This window comes from Drosophila gunungcola, unplaced genomic scaffold (genome assembly GCF_025200985.1).
Source record: "Drosophila gunungcola strain Sukarami unplaced genomic scaffold, Dgunungcola_SK_2 000086F, whole genome shotgun sequence".
Taxonomy (NCBI): Eukaryota; Metazoa; Arthropoda; class Insecta; order Diptera; family Drosophilidae; genus Drosophila; species Drosophila gunungcola.
The window spans coordinates 323,821-344,452 of NW_026453248.1; the positions used below are offsets into that span (position 1 = coordinate 323,821).

General features: G+C 41.5%; 3 protein-coding genes across 5 annotated transcripts; 2 read left to right on the forward strand and 1 right to left on the reverse strand.

Moving 5' to 3' along the window:
* Nucleotides 1-287: 287 nt before the first annotated feature.
* Nucleotides 288-11,099, forward strand: LOC128264924 (probable citrate synthase, mitochondrial). The gene is made up of 3 exons (XM_053000642.1): nt 288-524; nt 7,767-8,744; nt 9,787-11,099. Exons 1-3 carry the CDS (start codon nt 480-482, stop codon nt 10,156-10,158), a joined length of 1,395 nt encoding a protein of 464 aa, XP_052856602.1. The 5' UTR covers nt 288-479; the 3' UTR covers nt 10,159-11,099.
* Nucleotides 11,100-11,558: 459 nt separating this feature from the next.
* On the reverse strand, nt 11,559-14,176 carry LOC128264923 (protein swallow). The gene is made up of 3 exons (XM_053000641.1): nt 13,918-14,176; nt 12,695-13,474; nt 11,559-12,316 (listed from the first exon to the last, which is right to left on the reverse strand). Exons 1-3 carry the CDS (start codon nt 14,174-14,176, stop codon nt 11,814-11,816), a joined length of 1,542 nt encoding a protein of 513 aa, XP_052856601.1. The 3' UTR covers nt 11,559-11,813.
* A 362-nt stretch (nt 14,177-14,538) lies between these two features.
* LOC128264925 (transmembrane GTPase Marf) lies at nt 14,539-20,134 on the forward strand. 3 transcript variants are annotated; one of them, XM_053000643.1, is made up of 9 exons: nt 14,539-14,845; nt 15,324-15,878; nt 16,368-16,657; nt 16,730-17,068; nt 17,354-17,365; nt 17,524-18,450; nt 18,515-18,685; nt 18,790-18,986; nt 19,305-20,134. In XM_053000643.1, the coding sequence occupies exons 2-9, from the start codon at nt 15,566-15,568 to the stop codon at nt 19,504-19,506; spliced, it is 2,451 nt and encodes an 816-aa protein (XP_052856603.1). In that variant the 5' UTR covers nt 14,539-14,845; nt 15,324-15,565; the 3' UTR covers nt 19,507-20,134. The 3 variants fall into 3 exon arrangements, with proteins under 3 accessions (XP_052856603.1, XP_052856606.1, XP_052856604.1); XM_053000644.1 differs by lacking the exon at nt 14,539-14,845 and adding an exon at nt 14,899-14,921; XM_053000646.1 differs by lacking the exon at nt 17,354-17,365.
* Nucleotides 20,135-20,632: the final 498 nt, after the last annotated feature.

The window sequence follows — 20,632 nt, forward strand, 5'->3', positions numbered from 1 at the left end:
TGTTTGATCAGACCTAACATTGGCAGCGCTGCGGCAGAGTAGAGATGGAAAAACATCAATGTCGCCCCGCCAAACATCGATGAAACCGATGTTTTGGAAACATCGATGTTAGCCAATTTTCTACCAGCTAAATGTTAGGAAAACGTCAAACAAACAAAAAGAGAGAGTAAGAAAAACATTGAAAAAGGCGATCCAATTCGATCCGCCAAATATCGATGAAACATCGATTTTGAAAACATCGATGACACCGATTAGTAAACTAAGGAAAATAAAACCCGCGATTGGCGCCATGGCCCCATTTCAGTTGCCGCGCAGCTGCTAAACGAGAAAGAAATCTTTTCGCTGAAGAGCCCCACATTAAAAGAACACTTCCAGAAAAAGGAAAGGCAATTTTTTTCTCTGTGTGTGTGTTTTTTCAGTGCAAGGCGAAAGTGTTTTTCTTCAACTCGCAGCCGTAATCGTATCGTAATCGCATTGCCATGTCGCTCTATCGCATTTCCGCACGCAAATTATCCGAGGCGCAGGTGAGTTATTACTTTGATTTTCGCTAAGTGTATCGTCCCCATCGCTTCCTGTGATTCCATTACCTTTCCTTCCAGTTTGATAACTGTTAAGTGTGTCGTGTTCCGCTTTTGTTGTTAACACTTTCTTATCCTACTACTCCTACTACTCCTCCTCCTCTTCTTCTTCTTCTTCTGCCTCCACGCACGTCACGCTGGAATACAAAAAGAAGAATTTCCAGCCATGTGCTTGCGATTAAGAAACTTCCATTGTATTGTTGTTGGCAAATGATAAGTCCCAAAGTATGTGTATGTGTTCTAATACATTACATAATCGCCAAATGAAATTCGCCTAGCTGTTTTTTTGGCAACATCGGAATGCCTCTAAAAATAAAACTTGGTCTTTTCGGGTTTAACGAACTTATCTTTTTTGGCCCGCCCCCGCCCATTTCTTAATCTGTGGTAAATTTCCACAGGTCCGGCTTAAACATTTTTTGGCCTTATTCTTGTAAATTTACAACAACAAAAACAAATGCCACGGCGCAGAGAGAGCGATATTAAGAAAAAGAGAGCAAAAGGGAGGGGAAAAAACAGAGAGTAACATATTTTCTCTCATTTTTGTTCCGTTTCCCATGCGTGTCACGTTGTTGTTGTTGCCAAAAAAAAAAAAAGAAATGCCATCTCTTTCTGGCAAAAGAAGTGTCCGCCGAATGACCTTAAAGCAAAAGGAGGAGTACGCCCACTCACCCACCCACCGCCCACCGGCATTGCACATTTGCATGTTTGTGGATTGCATAATGCTTACTAAAAAAAAACCACAAGAAAAGAATTTACCAAATGATAATTGAAAAATCAATATCACCCACATACACAGAAGGCTTGCAGACATGTACACACACAAAAAGGGCTCGCAGGACGAGCCTCCTTTTGATTTTTTGGGGTTGTTTTTATTCTTCTTTTGAACTGCGTTGGGTAATATTTACACCGGGAAAAATAAGGTCACTATTCAGTTACTATTAATGAAGAAGTTCAAAACAACTTCTTGCTTTTTTAAGATTAATGAGTGAGGACAAATCGTATAAGCAAATAACATTTGTTATTTTCGCGATAAAAGCTATTAAACCAATATTTTTAAATTAAAATTTTTGTAAACAAAACTTAAAACAGAATCATTTCTTGCAGTGTAGATTTTGCCAAACGTTATGCACACTCCTATATTCTTTTTCTTCCTATTCTGCCGGCGCTGGTAGAGTGCCAAAAAAAAAAAAACACTGGCTGACTGAGGCGTTTTATATAAATTTCCCTTTTATTTTTTGCATTTCACTCGTTTTGGCTATAAATAATTTCTGTAAATGTTAGACTACAGAAGTTTTTTGGAAATCGGCTTAGTTTTTTTTTGTTGTCTACTTGCAGTTAATATAACATTTAAAATTTGTTTCTTGTTAATGTTAGGCAACTAATTAGCGAATTGTGGTTTTTGTCTTGCATGCATATAGTATTTTAAGCAATAAACAAAGAGATACTGTTTTTATTTGCGTTTGACGTAGCTTGACGAAATGGCAACACGCGAAATTTTTATCGCCCCTCCGCTAATACGTCACAAATCGTGACGATTCTTACGTAATGCCCACGGCCCTTTAACCAACCAAAAAGAGAGTAGTTGCAGAGAGTAGAAAGTAAAGAGAGTGCAGAGAGGTAAAAAACCAAAAAAAAAAAAAAAAAAAACGGAAAAAGTAAACAGATGATCAAGCGATTGCATAAGAGCAAATGCATAATTTATACGCGGTATACAGACACTTGAATATTAAGTTTTACGGCCGCAGCGCATTTTTCGATTAGGGAATCTAAATCGGGATTTTATGACCGTTGGGCAAAGCTCAAGTGGACCTTTTCTACACCTGGGTATTCCAATCCAGAACACTGGTTATGCTCGAGATAACGCCGTTTAGTTTAACGGGCGTCATGGAAAGTTTGAGGGTCCCGAGATAAAGAGAAAGGCCCCAAACTATCACATCTTTGGGGGTGTTACCTTTAGAAACTCCCAACATTATATAAATACATACAAAACCATTTCGAAACATATACAAATTCTTGACAAAACTACTATGATCAGAATGGCATTTTTATCTTTGCCATTGATTGTATTTAGCTATTTCGAATTTTTTGATTTCATGTGGACCTATGTCATAAAATAAATATTACGATAAACATTATAAAACAATGTTATTTTTTATCAGTATCTTTTTTTTACACAACCAACATTAAATGATGAATAATTTTCACAAGTGCAATGATCACTATCGATTGCAATTCTCAATACTATGTTTTAATCTCAGAGTTGTGCAATTGAAGTGCCTCATTAAAAATGTCACCTTGCCAAGACACAGCCAATTGTTTAACAATACTAAATGCTCTTGTCTTACATAGCTACTAATGCTATACACGTTTAATCCAAAGTAATGTGGCTAAATCAATGAGGAAATATCAGGATTGTGTGCAGTAGCTGATAATTTGTTGCTCGTGCACTCCATTTGTCTTGTTCTTCTGCCAAACGTATGTACGTTTCTACATACAAACCCCCCTATATAACCCCTTTTATTTTGGCCTGATAAGCGTGACAAATTTGCTGCTGGGCACATGATCGGTAGACGTCGCCATATCGCTGATAGCACGGACACGCAAAAACCCCCCCCCCCCCCCCCCCACCAACTGGTAATGGGAATGGGAATGGGAATGGGAATGCGAATATAAGGTGTTAACTCAATCAGTTTTATTTTGTTCGTGATAAAAACACGGCCAAATATTTGTGTTTATATTTAGGCGATTTCGCAATGCGCAAATGAGCAGGGCTCAACTTGCAAATTTGGTGTTAACACATAAATAAAAACAGAACTTCAAGGCGGGTTAATGAATGATTGATGGGCTGGGCAAAATGTTGACAGTAAAAGATACAGTTGATGTCCGTATACTATATTTTTTTATATATATATTTTTGTTTTTGGTAAATATCAAATAGTTACATATAAATTCGGAACAAAAGGTTTTAATCACTAGCCAACCTCCACATTATCAGTTCACTAGTTATGTTTTAAAAGAAATTTTTTGATATTATAATCTTTTTCTAGTGAACATATAGCCAACCAAAGTAATATGCAAATTTGTTTCTGTTTACGACAATTTAGTTATTATGATCTTTGGCTTTGTCAGAATTTTACTGCTTTTAACTGACTAAAGGGAAAAAAAATCGCACCCGGCAACAACAGTCGTCTGAAGTTTGTTCAACTGATCCGATCCGAATGGGATTACGTCACGCGGTACTTCCAATGCGATGCGATTGTATGATGTGTATTTACTTTCGGCATCTGTGGCGGGAGACACAATAAAAAATAAAAAACAAAAAACAAAAAATATATAGGAGGATATACAGAGAGAAGGCATTATAGAGAATGGCGAACAGCGCACTAAACTTAATTAAGACGATTAACTCGGGACTGCAATTATTAGACAACTGACAAGCGGTCTCTAATAGCAGAAATCATTAAACCGAATTGAATACGTCACGCGAGGCAAGGAGAACCCAAGGTTCTAAAATCCACGAACCCCTTCAAAATACCCACCATTCACAGCGAGATCAAACAGTTTTCGTGATAATCATTCAAATGCCATGCAATTGAACTACAGTGATCACTCAGAAATTACTACTTTTTTTTTTTTTAGTTTAAGGTGATTTTCAGTTGCATGAAGCTATAATCCCAAATAGCTTTTGCAAGGACTCCAATAAAAGACGTATAAAATGCAAAGTAAAATGCCATTAAATGTAACCTCAAGAGTCATAAAAAACTGAAATTCTTGATAGCAGGGGAATCACTGTAGTCTGAGTGTGAGAACACTTGAATCCATCTCCACTGACGGGGTCATCGGCGGCTCACCTCGATGACAACTCTGCTCTGTTCTCGTGGCTCCCCGAGGCTTTCCCGGGTTTTTCAAGGCACCATATCGAGAATATATATATACAATTGCATAATCCGGGTATTTGGATCGTTCGATCTTTCGGGGCGGCGAAAGGAAGTCTGCCGGCGCCGCCAAAACACGCGAAACGCTTCCTTGATGACAACGCAACCGCCGACTAGTTAGACATGCGATAATTGCCGGCGCGTGAGACCTTGAAATCCATTTGGAATTGGAATACTACAAACTACATACTACACACTACATACATACATACTTCGCCATATTCTCGGTGGCTTTGGCTTATCAGCAGATGAACGCGCGCCTCTGCGGCAGATAATGGGGCCCCTCTAAATTGTATACAAATGTATTCTCGCCCAGCTTAAGGCATATTTTAAAATATCCCCCAAAAAAAAAAAAAAAACAAAAAAAAAAAAGAAAATAGAAAAGCGATTAGATAGCAGACGTACAGTGATGGGTGGTCAATAAGTTTCGCTTTTAAATGCGTTATGCAAGCCTTTCTCTACCATTCAAAGCAGAAAACCGCACACTTGACAGCTCAATTAGCATTTTCTTGGGGGAAATATGGTCTTTTCCTTTGCGGTTTGCTGCTTCACCGCCAACAAAACGACGTTTTTCACGTTTTCTTGGGCAACCGATTTTGCACTACACATCAAAAAAATGGGAGGACGTTTGAGAATTAAAAAAAGAGTTCTCGTTCATATTTTTAATGATTTTATAATTTATTTAGTTACATTTTATAAATAAAATCATAATTTTAAAATTTGGACCAGTTTATATTTAGGAAACCTTACAATTTTATAGCTAAAAACGTTGTAGATTTATTTAATTCGAATAACGTTAGGTTTTGTTAGCGAAAATAATTGAAAAGTTTTAGCAAAATGGGCAAACATTTTTGTCTCAGTGCTTCTTTTGTGGTAACGGAAACCAATATTTGCGGTTGGCAACCAACTTTACCACCCGCCCTCTTTCTTTCCACCGATATCAACCTGTTTTTGGTACGTTACTCGCCTATTATCGGTAATTAATATGCACGTCGGGCTGGCAAAACGTAATTTATCAATGAATTTGGGGCTTTATGTATGAGAAAACCGGTCGATCGGTCTGTCCGTTGGTTGACAAATTAAATGGTCCGCAAATCATGCATTTCAATTTTGCAGGCGGCGCCACAAGTTCACTTGGTTAATTGAATTTGTTGACCCACTGGCCGCACAACCAGAAAAGTAAAAAAAAAAAAAAATCAACCGAGGGGTATTATTGGTGCGATACTGTTGGGGAAAGGGGGCAACTACGGCTGTCAATCAAAAATAAAATCGCACTTTGCGCCTGGCGAGCGAAATCGGAATTGAAATTGGACTCTCGGGCTTGAAACCCAGCTCGGCGGAATTCCATTTCGTTTCGTTTTATTTGACAAAATGCCAACGCGTGGCAAAAGATCACCAGTGGCGTCCAGCAAGGGGGTTTCAAATTTACATTTTTTTTTTCTTTTTTCAATTCGAAAAAGATTTTTTGCATACTCTTTTGATGATCTTTATCCCGAACTCTTCTTAGACTAAACAAAATATTTATTAATATTATTTGTCTTAAAATAGTAAAGGCTTTTAAAAATATTTTTTTTTTTAATTAACTGTATCATTCCGTTGATTCAGTACATATGTATTTATGAATTAATTATTTTTCAAGCCATTGTTTTATGTTTTTGGAATTTGATCGTTTTTGCAATTTTTTTGTTCCCAATCTTTTATTTCTATAAGTGTTTTTGGAAAACCCCTCTAAGCCAAGCCCCAAGCCGGATTTACCCTCAAATCAACATAAATTTGTTTGCATCTGGCTTTTTGATTTGAGCTTTTAGCGCGTGCTGGTCTCTTTGGCCACTTGATAACTTCCGAAAAAAAAAAAAAAAAAAAAAAACTTTTGATTGATTCAGGTGTTGTGGGCGGTTCACTGAACGGCCAATTAGGTGGAATTGAATTAATTGGCGGCAACTGTTTGTGGCACACAGTTCGTTGACGCCCCACTGAGTTGGGTTGAGTTAAGTTGAGTTGAGTCATGGCAATACATATATTGTTGACACAGCGACCGAGTGCCGAGTACAGCTTTATCAGCGAGGCTTAGACTGCCACACAGACGGGGTATTATTTACTATATGCGTTTTGCCTTGTACTTGAAAGCGCCGTTCAATGACGTTTAAAACAGCCGATTGCAATCGATAACATTGATCGGAAGTGCTCGTTCGTTAGTTTCTCCGGCTTAAGCGAATTAGCGGGATTGTTTATATGCTCTGTGTGGGGCTTTCAGTCATGTTCTATTTGTAATCTTTATAATTCCGATTTATTCTGCACTTTCCCCAGACTGATTTTAATTCACACGATTACAGGCATCAATACTTTGATAGATAACTAACGATAGTTTTTTGTTAATATCGAAATTGATAAAATAATGTTTTGTATTGCATAGATATTTTTATTACGTAGCACTTAATAATGTGATCGATAACCTTTTGTTTATTATTAAACGGTCTACTATCTTTATGTTCTTGAAAAGAAATATTTGTTAAACCCTATAGATCGAGTTAAACTTTAAGTCTTTGGAACACAAATACTTGTTATTGCTTCTTTGTTGGGCAAAGTTTATTTGCAAGATCCAATTGTTTTGGGACAGAAAATATTACAGTCTGGCGAATAATCAAAGCTGATTGTACTGTGTGCATATTTAGGCCATTCTTAGGAAATGAATAATGATTGAAAAACAAATACTTGTTATTATTACAAACAAATGACAAAAAATATTACAGTCAGTCGAATAATTTAAATGCCTCCAATATTTACATGTTGATTGTACTGTTCTCAAATTGAAGGGTCTTATTTATTTAGGTCACTATTCGAAAACAATGTTTGTTATTATGGCTACTTTGTTGGGAACTGTTTATGTCAAAAAGATCAAATTATCTTGGGACAGAATATTTACAAGCTGATTATATGCTTAAGGGATGCTCGGGTCCTATTTATTTAGGTCACTATTTAATCTTTTACTGTTGCATTTTTGTTGATTTTTTTAAATTCAATTAAAACTCAAAATACACTTTGTGTTATTCCCCTTAGCCAAAACATTAACCAAAACTGGTTGCCTTTGTGTAAATATTTTTTAGGGTTCTTGAAATATATGGGAATTTTGAGTAACTAAATGTAAATTCCTCCAAAAACAAAGCTTCATGAATCACTCACCTCTTCTTGTTATGTTAAAAATGAAAAGCCCCCAAACTGATGCCCGTTTTACCATCGCTTGATCCCTTTTTAGAAACTGCCTAATGTGGGAGCCTATGTCCGCATGATCGCCGCCGATGGACGGAGCCTGCGCGACGTGCTGACCGCCAAGGTGCCCCAGGAGCAGGAGCGCGTGAAGAACTTCCGCAAGCAGCATGGCGCCACCAAGATGGGCGAAACGACCATCGACATGATGTACGGCGGCATGCGCGGCATCAAGGCCCTGGTCACCGAGACTTCGGTGCTGGATGCGGACGAGGGCATCCGCTTCCGCGGCCTCTCCATTCCCGAGTGCCAAAAGGTGCTGCCGGCCGCCGATGGCGGCACCGAGCCGCTGCCCGAGGGCCTCTTCTGGCTGCTGCTGACCGGCGAGGTGCCCACCAAGTCCCAGGTGCAACAGTTGTCCCGCGAGTGGGCCGACCGAGCTGCCCTGCCCCAGCATGTGGTGACCATGTTGAACAACATGCCCACCACCCTGCACCCGATGTCGCAGTTCGCCGCCGCAGTGACCGCCCTGAACCACGACAGCAAGTTCGCCAAGGCCTACTCGGATGGTGTGCACAAGAGCAAGTACTGGGAGTACGTGTACGAGGACAGCATGGATCTGATTGCCAAGCTGCCCGTGGTGGCGGCCACCATCTACTGCAACACCTATCGCGGCGGCAAGGGCTCCCGTTCGATCGACTCCAGCCTGGATTGGTCCGCCAACTTTGTGAAGATGCTCGGCTACGACAACGCGCCCTTCACCGAGCTGATGCGTCTCTATCTGACCATCCACAGTGACCACGAGGGTGGCAACGTGTCCGCCCACACCGTTCACCTGGTGGGCTCGGCCCTCAGCGATCCCTACCTCTCCTTCGCCGCCGGCCTGAACGGTCTGGCCGGTCCCCTGCACGGATTGGCCAACCAGGAGGTGCTCGTGTGGCTGCGCAAGCTGCAGAAGGAGGCCGGCAACAACCCCTCGGAGGAGCAGCTCAAGGAGTACATCTGGAAGACCCTCAAGTCCGGACAGGTAAGGGCTTTTCAATGCTCATATGCATATCCTTCGAACCAAAAAAGGTTTTTTTTTCTTGTTCCTTGTAACGTGCAAAGTTGCTGCATAGTCATATATTAAAATCAAAAAAAAGGACAGCTCATAATCACTTTCTTGAATGGAAAGGATATGCACCAAATACATAGTTTGCAATCAGCTTAAGTGTATGGTAATATGCAAAACAACTGAAAAGTTGTTGCACCAGCTAATTGTAAACGATGCAGCGGCTGCGTAAGTATATTACCATAAACCGAAGCATTAAAAGATCATAATCATCTTGTTGAATTGAAATTATAAGCACCAAATGCACCGTTTTCAAACAGCTCAAGTTTATAGTAATCTTATCTTAAGCATAATTATTAATTATCTAATTATCTAAAATCTATAAATACCCATGGTAATGGTTTTTTCCGAAGTATTAGATCATGGAGTTCAATTTTTAAAATAAATTGCCTAAACTTAACCTAATTGTTTTCAAAGCTTGCATAATTTGCTATGATTATAAGAGAATATTTGTTTGATATTTTGTTTTACTTTGATTATTTGTGTTAAATAAAGATTTTGTTTTCCATTGCTACTTTTCACTTTATATAATTAAAAGCACAAAATTGCTTATATGATGAGCAAACACAAGAAAACACAATTTCAAAACAAAAACAATGGCGTTAAATTAGCTATAGCTTATCTATATGTTCTTGTTGAGCATTTCTGTTGGCATGAATAACGTTGTATTTTGGATACGCCTCTTTAAAAAGTGTGTTTTATGGTCAAAATAAATTTGGAACAGCTTTAAAATTGCTTTATATTTAAAATGTTGGTATAAAGTGCAAAAATATTTCAAATTAAATAATATTAAAATAAGCATTTTAAACACAAATGAAATACAAGCAGATCGTAATAAGATCAGTACAAAAACATATAGAAAGTCGAATGGAAAATGTCACATAATTGTTTTCGATTGTATAGGTTATATAGATGTTGTTCATAATACTAAAACCAAATCGATTTGCCCACTTTTCAGGTGGTTCCCGGCTATGGACATGCCGTGCTCCGCAAGACCGATCCCCGCTACACCTGCCAGCGCGAGTTCGCGTTGAAGCACCTGCCCGAGGACGAGACGTTCCAGCTGGTGTCGAAGATCTACAAGGTGGTGCCCCCAATTCTGACCGAGACCGGCAAGGTGAAGAACCCCTGGCCCAATGTAGACGCCCATTCCGGTGTGCTGCTGCAGTACTACGGCATGAAGGAGATGAACTATTACACGGTGCTGTTCGGCGTGTCCCGCGCCCTCGGCGTCCTGGCCTCCCTCGTTTGGGATCGTGCCCTCGGCCTGCCCATCGAGCGCCCCAAGTCGTTCTCCACCGATCTGCTGGTCAAGATGGTCCAGAAGTAAGCCACAACACAGCTGGTCGTCGAGCGGAAGCTGGAGTTGGAGCTGGAGTTCAACCCTTTTATAGCCAGAGGATGTTGGATGGACGAAGGATGCAGAAGCTGTAGATTGTAATAGACGAGGGACGAGAAAGAGAGTAATGCAATTCAATTGGATTGGATGGGAATGGATTGGATTGGATTGGATTAGGATTGGATATCGATATGACGACGCTGATATTGAGAGAGTTGGATATGTGTAGTTGAGGAGAACAGCAACCAAATACGAACCAATAGGACAAAATAAAAACCAGAAGAAAACTGCAACACACTGCAACCGCAAAACAATAAGTTGGAAATAAGGCAGAAACTTATTTTTAGTAGTAAAATAATTAACGAAAAGAAACCAACAAGCAAACACTTAAGTAATTGTATAAGCTATATATACGATTGACTATATATATAGGGACAGGCAGAGAGAAAAAATGTTTGCGCCTATTGTTTATGTTCAGCATTTCCCCACACCCACACCCACACCCAAAACAACCACCCAACCGCCCACAATCCTCCCACTCTTTATTTAGTTTGTTATGTTTTCATCTTGGCCGATCGACTAACCACGACCTTAACGCTTTATCCCCCAAAACGCCCGACCCACCAGCACCACCAACACACCCCCGCCTAAAAACCTAAAAAAAATTACTAACTTGATAACATTTTATTTTTAATTTAACTATAATTTATTATGCAAACAAGATACAAACGAGAAATACAATACAAAAACAAGTGTAAAGAAACCAACAAAAACATTAAAAAAACTCAATAAAAAAACAGAACAATAAATAATATAATGCATAGAGAGTAGTTATTGCCAATTCCACCAGTGGAAGCTGCAAAAGCGTTCGTTCATTGCCGTGCAAGTGTATTCGAGAAAGCAACCCCACAATAAACCTTAGCAAACTTGAATCGAAGAGCGTATCGTATGTCCATTTCCAGAGCGAACGGGTCGAAGAAAGGTGCAAAGAGTTAAGATGGTGACGAATGCCCTGAATCGCAAGTCGAGTAATTGTCACTGCCAGTGTGACCGAGTCGTGGCCCTGGCACTGCCGGTGTGACCAAAGCTACAAATGCTGCATGGACTAGTCAGTATAGTCACATAATTTCAATAGGTGACGAAAATGAATATATAAATAACTGAATATATAACGAATGTATCCGAGATCTCGCCGCTTGGAGGTCAGTTGTCACCAGATTCTTCCCTCAGATGTTGTTCATTATAACTGGAAATGTGCAAATTTATTATTAAACTAAGCAAATATACTCGGAATGAAATAAATTTAACATTTCCTCTACAATACATCGAAAATTTGATCATTTTGAAATAAATTTGGGCCACACCGAAATTTGAAATAATAAAACGAGCAATTTCAAAAATATTTGGAATTTTTAATTTGGTTACACATGCATATATGGTTGGTTAATCGAATACGGGTGACATGAATAAATAAGTGCAACATAAAATAACAAGATATGAAATACAAATAAATAAATAAAATAGTAAGTGGGCTAATATCGCTGGTTTCGTGGCTCTACAAGCACCTCTATCGGCATTGGTGGCAATCACACCATGAAAAATAACAATATGTGAAATACCAATAACTAAATAAAATACGGGAATTATTATCGCTCGTTTCGTGGGTCTGTAAACACCTCTTCCGGCATTGGTGGCAATCCCACCGTGAACGTGGCATTACTACTACTATTTAATGGGTCACCATTCCTGCACCGAACACAGGGTCCCAAGAGCCGGAGCATACGGCTGCCCAGCGTGTTCCTTTTCGTCCTGAAGTGGACATGCCCTTGTGCTTGGGACTGCGACATCGACTGCACCAGCAGCTGCGCCTGGCTATCATTGATGCTTTGATTTTGACTCGTATCCTGGCTCTGATTCTGGCTGAGATTGATGCGCAGCACCTCGATGATCCGGTTGTTGCGCTTGTCGAAGTAGTAGACGCCCTCGGAATCCGCCCGGTGACTCCACTGCCTGAAGGAGGTCCGCTCCTCCTCGCGGCCCTCCACCTCAATGGCCGAGTCGTTGCTGCTGGGCTGACTGGTCTCCGAGTTGTTGGGTGCCGGTCCCCTTCTGGCCAGGGTCCCAGATGAGGAGTCTCCTCGAGCCTCGCCTTTAACATGGAACGAAATAGTGGCACATAATTCAAATGATAAAAACCATAGTTGGTATAAATAAACTTATTAAAAAAGCAAGTGAAATGTAAGTTTTGTTTATGGTAAAGAATTTCAAAAATAGACAGTAATTAAAATAAAAAAAATATATATTTTAAGGATTGAATAACTTTATTAAATTGAAAATCCTACAGCGCAAGCAGTTTCAAATAGAGTTTCTTTAGTGCTGAAGAATTCGCGGTTTGGTTTGTTAGTAAAGAGTATATGTACATGCAATCAAAGACAAAATATATTAACGACACTTACTTTGTTCGTTAACTACGACATAAATAACAAATGTACTTGTTTAAAGAAATGATGACTAGACCAAGCCTCACCGTTTCCGCCGCCATCAGCTTCTGTGCTGACGCTGCTGAAGTCCAGGGATTTGGCCATTTCGCACCGGCTCGGATTCTGGGGGATTCGAACTGGGGGCGCCACACTGAGCAGGGCCATCTCAATGGAGCCATCGCTGCTATTGTAGGTGAGGTTGCCCACGGAATGCGGATGGGGCGTGGTCAGGGCCAAGCGATTTCCTGAGACGGAGGAGCAGATGGCCGGTAGGAAGTCCGTTTGGGTGGCCTTTTCAATGCCCGCCGACGGCCAGGAGTTCAATGACCTCAACGAATGGCTCTGGTGGCGCCTCAGCTTCTGCTGGCAATCGCTTAGCTCGGTGCGCAGTGTCTCGAAATTGTGCCTCATCTGAATCATATCGGCCATCTTCTTGTCCAGGCGCAGCTGCACGAAATCGTTATATGCCTGGAGGCGCTTCTTATCCTGCTGCAGACTCTCGATCTCGGCCTGCATACGCTCATAGCTGCAGCTCGAATTGGTGTAGGATTGGGAGGAGTTATCCATCTTGGGCACCTCGTCCTCGCCCTCGACATCGAAGTGACCCCGGCCCTCAGCGCGTCGCGAATTTGGCGTCAGGTATTCCGGCATGGAGCTGTGCCGCTGAAAGCCCATGCCCGACGCACTGTGTCGCTTCTGATCCTGGGCAGCCATCTCCGCTATGTACTGGCCCACCTTGCTGGTCACGTGCTTGAAACGGCGCTTCGTGTACGCCGAGTGGATGTCCTGGTAGGACACCGCCTTGCTTTTTCCGTCCGCTGCCAATTACGGCACATCCTGGAATCGAAATATAAAGTTATTATATTTCGGAACTGAATTGTGAAGCAGGGTATATTTAAAAACAATTTCTTTATGTTAAATATTTACATTTACGTAACCGGATAACAAAGAAATCTGGCAAGAAAGCACTGGGCCCAAAACCCATAGCTGAATACCAATCTTTTTTATAAATGTTTTATTGATTTGTATATTATATTATGTTAAATCAAGATGAATTTGGCACTGAATTGAAAAGCAGGGAATATCAAAAAGACTTTAAAATATTACAAATTTAAAATGTACTTAAAAAACTAGCTACATAGTCTCGGCTACAAAATGACATGTTAAATCATTTAATTGTTAAACATATTAAATACATTTTTTTCAGTGTTCATGATAAGATGATGGGTTATTTACCAAGCAAAAAGGGTATTGTTTAGGGGTCACTCACCTTCATCGACATCATCATCATCCTCCTCATCCTCCTGGTCGCGGCCCGCAGGATCGCTGACACAAGTTTTGGCACTTTTATTGGCCACATCCGCATCCGCATCCGCGTAGCATATCTCCAAAAATGGCGCCGGATTGCGTTCGAATGCCGCCGGCTGATGATGCTCAGAAAACCAGGGGCTCCTGGTGCCTGGGCCACTCACGTTGTTTAATTGGTCAAACAGCTCGTCTGCCGGAAAACTCTCGTCCTGGAGACTCATTATCTGGCACACGAAACGAACAACAACAACAAAAAAAAACAAACAAAATAATTTTACACGAGACAAAATCACAAAGTTTCGATGACTATTGAATTCTAGTTTAGGCGGGAAAAGCGCCGTTACTTATTGGAAATTTGGAAAGTGCGCGGTGTGACCATAAAAAAAACATTCTAAAAAACAAAATATAAATGTTCGTGAAGATTAAGAACGGTGTTTTTTGTTACAACAAGCGTATATATTAAGATATGAATTTTTTAATTAAATGTACATATTTTTTAAATTAATAAAAATAAATTTTAAGATTTTTCGATTCGTAAGGAAATATACTAAATGAAAATAGGCAGAATGCGCTAACGCCTCATGGAAGGACGCAGTAAAACAGTCGGCCACACTTGACGTTACATCATGTGCATTTTAAAAAGCAAAACTAACTAAATTTCGTCAAATCGCTTCAAAATCGCATTAAAAGCTCCATTATCGAGAGCAACAGGATTCCAACGGTCGAGCGGCGGAAATGTACGCCTATTGGAAGTTCGAGCAACGCTTTCCACGCATTTCCAACTGAAAACGCAGCAGCTGAGGTGCAAAAACAAATAAAAAGAAACCGGAGAGGAAAATAAATATAAATATAAAACAAATACAAATATGAGCGAGAGTGGCAACAATCAGGTTAGTTGACAGTGCGAGAGGGAGCGAGGGGAGGGAAAGGGACTAAACTTTATCAATTCGATTTACGCACACAAATGTGAGTTGTCAAAAAAACAAAAAACATTAGATTATATTGCTTTCTGCCTGTATTTGTTGCAGCGCAATTGGACCACGTGTGTGTGTGTGTGCAATTTGCGTTGCGGTATTTTCCTTTTCCCCAAAACAGTGCTCACTCGAAATTGTGAACATTTTAAACATTAAAAATAATATCTTTTTTGAGCTCAATAAGCAAGTAAAGTAAAAACAATTAAATATTTAAAAAAAATATATATTATTATTATCAAGACATTCAAGACATTTGTTTTTAACTATTAAGTCCAACAAATGTCATATTGCAAATATGAACGTTCACCCCTTAAAGCGTGCACTGTATTATTCATTATGTTTTTCCTTTCATTTTGCCTTTGGTGTCATAATTTTTCATTTAATTTCGTTTCAGTTTTGTGACGTTGATTTTTGAGCAAAGTCCCCAAAAAGCAAAAATACAAGAAACAGATATTTGAGTTTTGAGTTTTTGGTGGAGGAGGAGCGAACACGAATCCTTAACCTAGGCTGCATACCTTTTGTTTGTATTGCAATTCTCTTCTTCCCCAAAACAAACCACAAAAATAAAATACCAACCGAAAACGAACGCATCTGCCATTAAACCAATCGAATCTTGAACTTGAACCGGATCCCTAAATGGCGGCCTACTTAAACCGCACCATCTCGCTGGTGACCGGGCAAACGGGTCCCGCCCACGACGACGACGACCGCCACGCCTCCTCGACGGACACGGTGGACAATTCCGGACCCGGATCCACCCTATCCCGGAATAACTCTTCGCTGCAACAATTTGGCCCCACGGCGTCCGTCAATCTGCTCCCGGAATCGCGGCTCTATCAATCCAACGACAAATCGCCACTCCAGATCTTCGTGCGCGCCAAAAAGAAGATCAACGACATCTACGGGGAGATCGAGGAGTATGTCCACGAGACGACCACGTTCATCAATGGTGAGTTAATTGGGGTTGGGGCAACCTCAAAACGCTCAGGAAAAAAACCATCATAGGAATTTATACAACTGGCTTAAGAATAAAGCGCGAATATTGGGTACTATTTCTTTTTTTTTTTTTTTTTGTATAAAATCTCCTTTATTTATTAGACTTTTAAAGGGTACACAAACCAAGAAACGTATACTCATTACAAAGTAGAAGCCATCAGAAGAACTTATATACAAGATTTTAAAAATCCTAGCAAATATGTATAAATTGGTCATAATTTCTAAGGATTAAACAAACCAAACTGGGGGCCAGCTTTTCACACTCATTAAAACCCATTATAAGAATTTATAAATCATAAAACCTGAAAACTCCGTAGATATAGGGGACTAAATACATCCCAAATAGCGGGTTATGAAGTTGTGGGAAATATGATGAAATAATTTATCTTATTCCTGGTAAAATACACTGTGAACTTATTCTAAATGATTTCACATTTTGCAGCCTTGCATGCGGAGGCGGAGATCGTGGACAAGGCGGAACGGGAGCTGTTCGAGAGCTATGTGTACAAGGTGGCCGCAATTCGTGAGGTCCTGCAGCGGGATCACATGAAGGTTGCCTTCTTCGGGCGCACCTCGAACGGCAAGAGCTCGGTGATCAATGCCATGCTGCGCGAGAAGATCCTGCCCAGCGGCATTGGACACACCACCAATTGTTTTTGCCAAGTGGAGGGCAGCAATGGTGGCGAGGCGTATCTCATGAAGGAGGGATCCGATGAGAAGCTCAATGTGGTGGTAAGTCTACATACCCATTTTGTGCGTTGTAAAGACTCCATTTAATTGTCGCTTTCGACCTTGACCTCGTAGAATATCAAACAACTGGCGAATGCGCTGTGCCAGGAGAAGCTCTGCGAGAGCAGCTTGGTTCGCATCTTTTGGCCCAGGGAACGCTGCAGCCTGCTGCGCGACGATGTGGTCTTTGTGGACTCGCCGGGCGTGGATGTGTCGGCCAACCTGGACGACTGGATCGACAATCATTGCCTCAACGCTGATGTCTTTGTGCTGGTCCTCAATGCCGAGTCCACGATGACGCGTGCGGAGAAGCAATTCTTTCACACCGTCTCCCAGAAGCTGAGCAAGCCGAACATCTTTATTCTGAACAATCGCTGGGATGCCTCCGCCAACGAGCCTGAGTGCCAGGAATCGGTATGGTCTTTTCTGCAGCCCCTTTAGTTAGTCGATTAGTCTAGTGTTCTAGACCCTGCATTCTTGTGCCATTGCATCGGTAAACGAATCGTTGCCATCGCCATCGCCATCACATTCATGATGATGAGATTCGTTTGCAAGTAGCAGGGTTCTCTGCTATATCTCTCTGACCACTTTGTATGCCTGTTGTCTCTCTGTTGATGATGTTGATGTGTGTCTTTTATTTTTGTTTACCACCCAACCAATCAACCAAACAACCAACCAATCCACTGTAATCAACGCCAGGAACTGGCTAAGGTAATGAATGAGCTAGAAACGCTTGCTTGGTCCCCGTGTACCCCAATCCAATCAGATGATTATACTTGTCTACTCTCCCCCTTTGCCTACTTAGTTGCCCAGAGACTTAACTAAAGCCATTACGTACCTACTAATCGGGGTGTTTAATCAATTGGTAGGTCAAGTCGCAGCATACGGAGCGTTGCATCGATTTCCTCACCAAGGAGCTGAAGGTGAGCAACGAGAAGGAGGCCGCCGAGCGGGTTTTCTTCGTTTCCGCCAGGGAAACGCTGCAGGCGCGCATCGAGGAGGCCAAGGGCAATCCGCCGCACATGGGGGCCATTGCCGAGGGATTCCAGATACGCTACTTTGAGTTCCAGGACTTTGAGCGCAAGTTCGAGGAGTGCATCTCGCAGAGTGCGGTGAAAACCAAATTCCAGCAGCACAGTTCGCGGGGCAAGAGTGTTTCCGGGGACATGAAGTCAATGCTGGACAACATCTACGAGCGGATCACCATATTCCGTAATCTGAAGCAGGACCAAAAGAATCTGCTCACCGAACGCATTCAGGGCACCGAAACGCAGATGATGCAGGTCACGCGCGAAATGAAGATGAAGATCCACAACATGGTCGAGGAGGTGGAGGAGAAGGTGTCGAAGGCCCTGAACGAGGAGATCTGGCGCCTGGGCGTGCTCATTGACGAGTTCAACATGCCCTTCCATCCGGAGCGTTTGGTGTTGAACATCTACAAGAAGGAGCTGAACGCCCACGTGGAGAGTGGCCTGGGCAGCAACCTGCGTGCCCGCCTCTCCATGGCCCTGGCCATGAACGTGGAGTCCGCCCAGACGGAGATGACCGACCGCATGCACGCGTTGGTGCCCAACGAACAGCTGCTGGCCACCAGCACCAAGATGGTGTTGCGCACGCAGCCCTTCGAGATGCTCTACTCGCTGAACTGCCAGAACCTCTGCGCCGACTTCCAGGAGGACCTGGAGTTCAAGTTCAGCTGGGGCATTGCGGCGATGATCCAGCGCTTCACCGGCAAGGTTCGTGAGCGCAGCAAGAAGGGCCAGCCGGCGCTAGTCAACCGACAGAGCAGTATTGGAGTGAGTTGAGCTGCTGGTACATCGTTCATCACCCACCCCTCTAACAATATCTTGCCCTTTACAGCACAGCGTATCGACGCCCGCCACCACGCCCGTGGAGGCGACTCCTGTGTGCCTGCTGCCCGCTCCCGGAGTGGCTGGCATTACGCCCGAACAGCTGTCGCTGATCTCACGCTTCGCGGTGTCCTCCATTGGATCCCAGGGCACCGTTGGCGGCCTCGTCGTCGCCGGTATCGTAAGTGTCCTCCGTTCAACGTTCGCTCCACACACCACTTGTGCTCACAAATGCCCAAGCAGGTGCTATTGAATCGCTATGTGCTGAAAACTCACCACTTGCAGATGCTGAAAACGATTGGGTGGCGCGTCCTGGTTGGCGTGGGCGCCCTCTACGGCTGCATCTACCTGTACGAGCGCCTCTCGTGGACCAATTCCGCCAAGGAGCGCACCTTCAAGGGTCAGTACGTGCGCCATGCCACCAAGAAGCTCAAGATGATCGTCGACCTCACCTCGGCCAATTGCAGCCACCAAGTGCAGCAGTAAGTATTGATAACTGGGTACTTCATTCCCATGTTCAATATAGAAAACAGTAGGGCTTACAACCAGCTTTTAATGATATAATATCTTATGGTTAACTTTAGTTTTTACTGTTTAAGTGGCCAGTCCGTCGCTTACAACCAGTTTTAAGGTTAATTTGTTCAAAAATACTGTAATTACTTTAATATAGATTTATGGGTCCTTGGTTCTTATGCATAGCATAGAAAACAGTATGGCTTTTCTTAGCTTTAAATGTTTTCTTTTTTTTTTTTTTGGGAATTTGATTATTTGATATTAATGATGTGACTTCTTCTCCCTAGGGAACTGTCGAGCACCTTTGCTCGTTTGTGCCGCACCGTTGACACCGCCACCACGGACATGAACGACGAGCTGAAGACGCTGGACTCGCAGCTCAACATCCTGGAGGCGAACCAGAAGCAGCTGAAGCTGCTCCGCAACAAGGCCAACTATATACAGAACGAACTGGACATCTTCGAGCATAACTATATATCGCCGCAGTAGGGGGAATCGTTTGCGATTGCAAAGCTTTAAAGTGGACTCACAAGGAAATTCGGATAAGGAAATCACAAACAAGAAAATGGAAAATCGTAGAAATCAAGGAAGAGCAAACACCCAAACGACTACAACAACAACAATAATTGACGGACGTTTTCGCTGCTCAACTCTCAGTTTTTTTGTTCCTGTTTTGTATGTAAATGCATGATTAAGCCCATCTATTGGTAAATCTTTATTCTCTTTGTTTTAAAAGAATTGTTGTTGAGAATTAATTTAATTCCTAACTTTTTAACACAAATTGCTAGAACTGCTAGTGTGATTATTTTATTTTTTTGATAATTGTTAACCCCAAATCATATATAGAAATATCTAAACACACTGTGAGCATGGCCGGGTGCCATGGAAAACCAAGTTAAGATGAAGTATGTAACATGCCCCCTTCTAAAGCATATTTACCTTACCTTCTAATAGACAGTCTTGTAATTAAACATATTGTTTTTGAATTGGATCCTAGAATAATGAAATGGCTCTTTGGGGTAATGCAAACACGATATATAAATATGTTGATTTTGCGAAAAATATGAATAGTTCATGAACGAAAACGAAACGAAATAAAAGATATTTATGTAAGAAATTATTGGTATTTTCATAAACTGCTATGCTACTTTAAAAAATATGAATGGGGATTTATTTGTACGTTTTAACAAGCAGCGCGAAAGTGAATGAGACGGAGGATGGACTTTTAAGAATGTAGGATTGTATTGCAATTTAAAATATAAACGTATTGGCATAAAACTTTTTCATTTCCTATTCAAATATTTAATAATTTACCTTTCTGTACCAAATCCAATATGTTTCGCCCCATTGATTGCCGACAACGCATTTCAAAATTGTCTTTTTTGTTTTAATCGTATCGTTTTGATCGGGATCACACATTTGGTTATTCTTAGTTCTTGTTGCGCCACTTATTTTCTTCAAAGCACTTTTAATACAAAATGTACAAAATATATAGTTCGTGTGTTGTTCACAGAAATAAATAAGTTTGGAATACAAAATATAGTGAATCATATAAAGGCTTGCATCTGTAAATTTCTCTAGCTGCTCTAGCGTATCCATTATCAGTAAATACAAT

Coding starts and splice junctions, on each gene's coding strand:
- LOC128264924 (XM_053000642.1), top strand. CDS start 480: ATGTCGCTCTATCGCATTTCCGCACGCAAATTATCCGAGGCGCAG. Junction 525..7,766: donor GCAAATTATCCGAGGCGCAG/GTGAGTTATTAC, acceptor ATCCCTTTTTAG/AAACTGCCTAATGTGGGAGC. Junction 8,745..9,786: donor AGACCCTCAAGTCCGGACAG/GTAAGGGCTTTT, acceptor CCCACTTTTCAG/GTGGTTCCCGGCTATGGACA.
- LOC128264923 (XM_053000641.1), bottom strand. CDS start 14,176: ATGAGTCTCCAGGACGAGAGTTTTCCGGCAGACGAGCTGTTTGACCAA. Junction 13,475..13,917: donor TGATGATGATGTCGATGAAG/GTGAGTGACCCC, acceptor AGGATGTGCCGT/AATTGGCAGCGGACGGAAAA. Junction 12,317..12,694: donor AGCTGATGGCGGCGGAAACG/GTGAGGCTTGGT, acceptor TCCATGTTAAAG/GCGAGGCTCGAGGAGACTCC.
- LOC128264925 (XM_053000643.1), top strand. CDS start 15,566: ATGGCGGCCTACTTAAACCGCACCATCTCGCTGGTGACCGGGCAAACG. Junction 16,658..16,729: donor ATGAGAAGCTCAATGTGGTG/GTAAGTCTACAT, acceptor TTGACCTCGTAG/AATATCAAACAACTGGCGAA. Junction 18,987..19,304: donor TGCAGCCACCAAGTGCAGCA/GTAAGTATTGAT, acceptor TCTTCTCCCTAG/GGAACTGTCGAGCACCTTTG.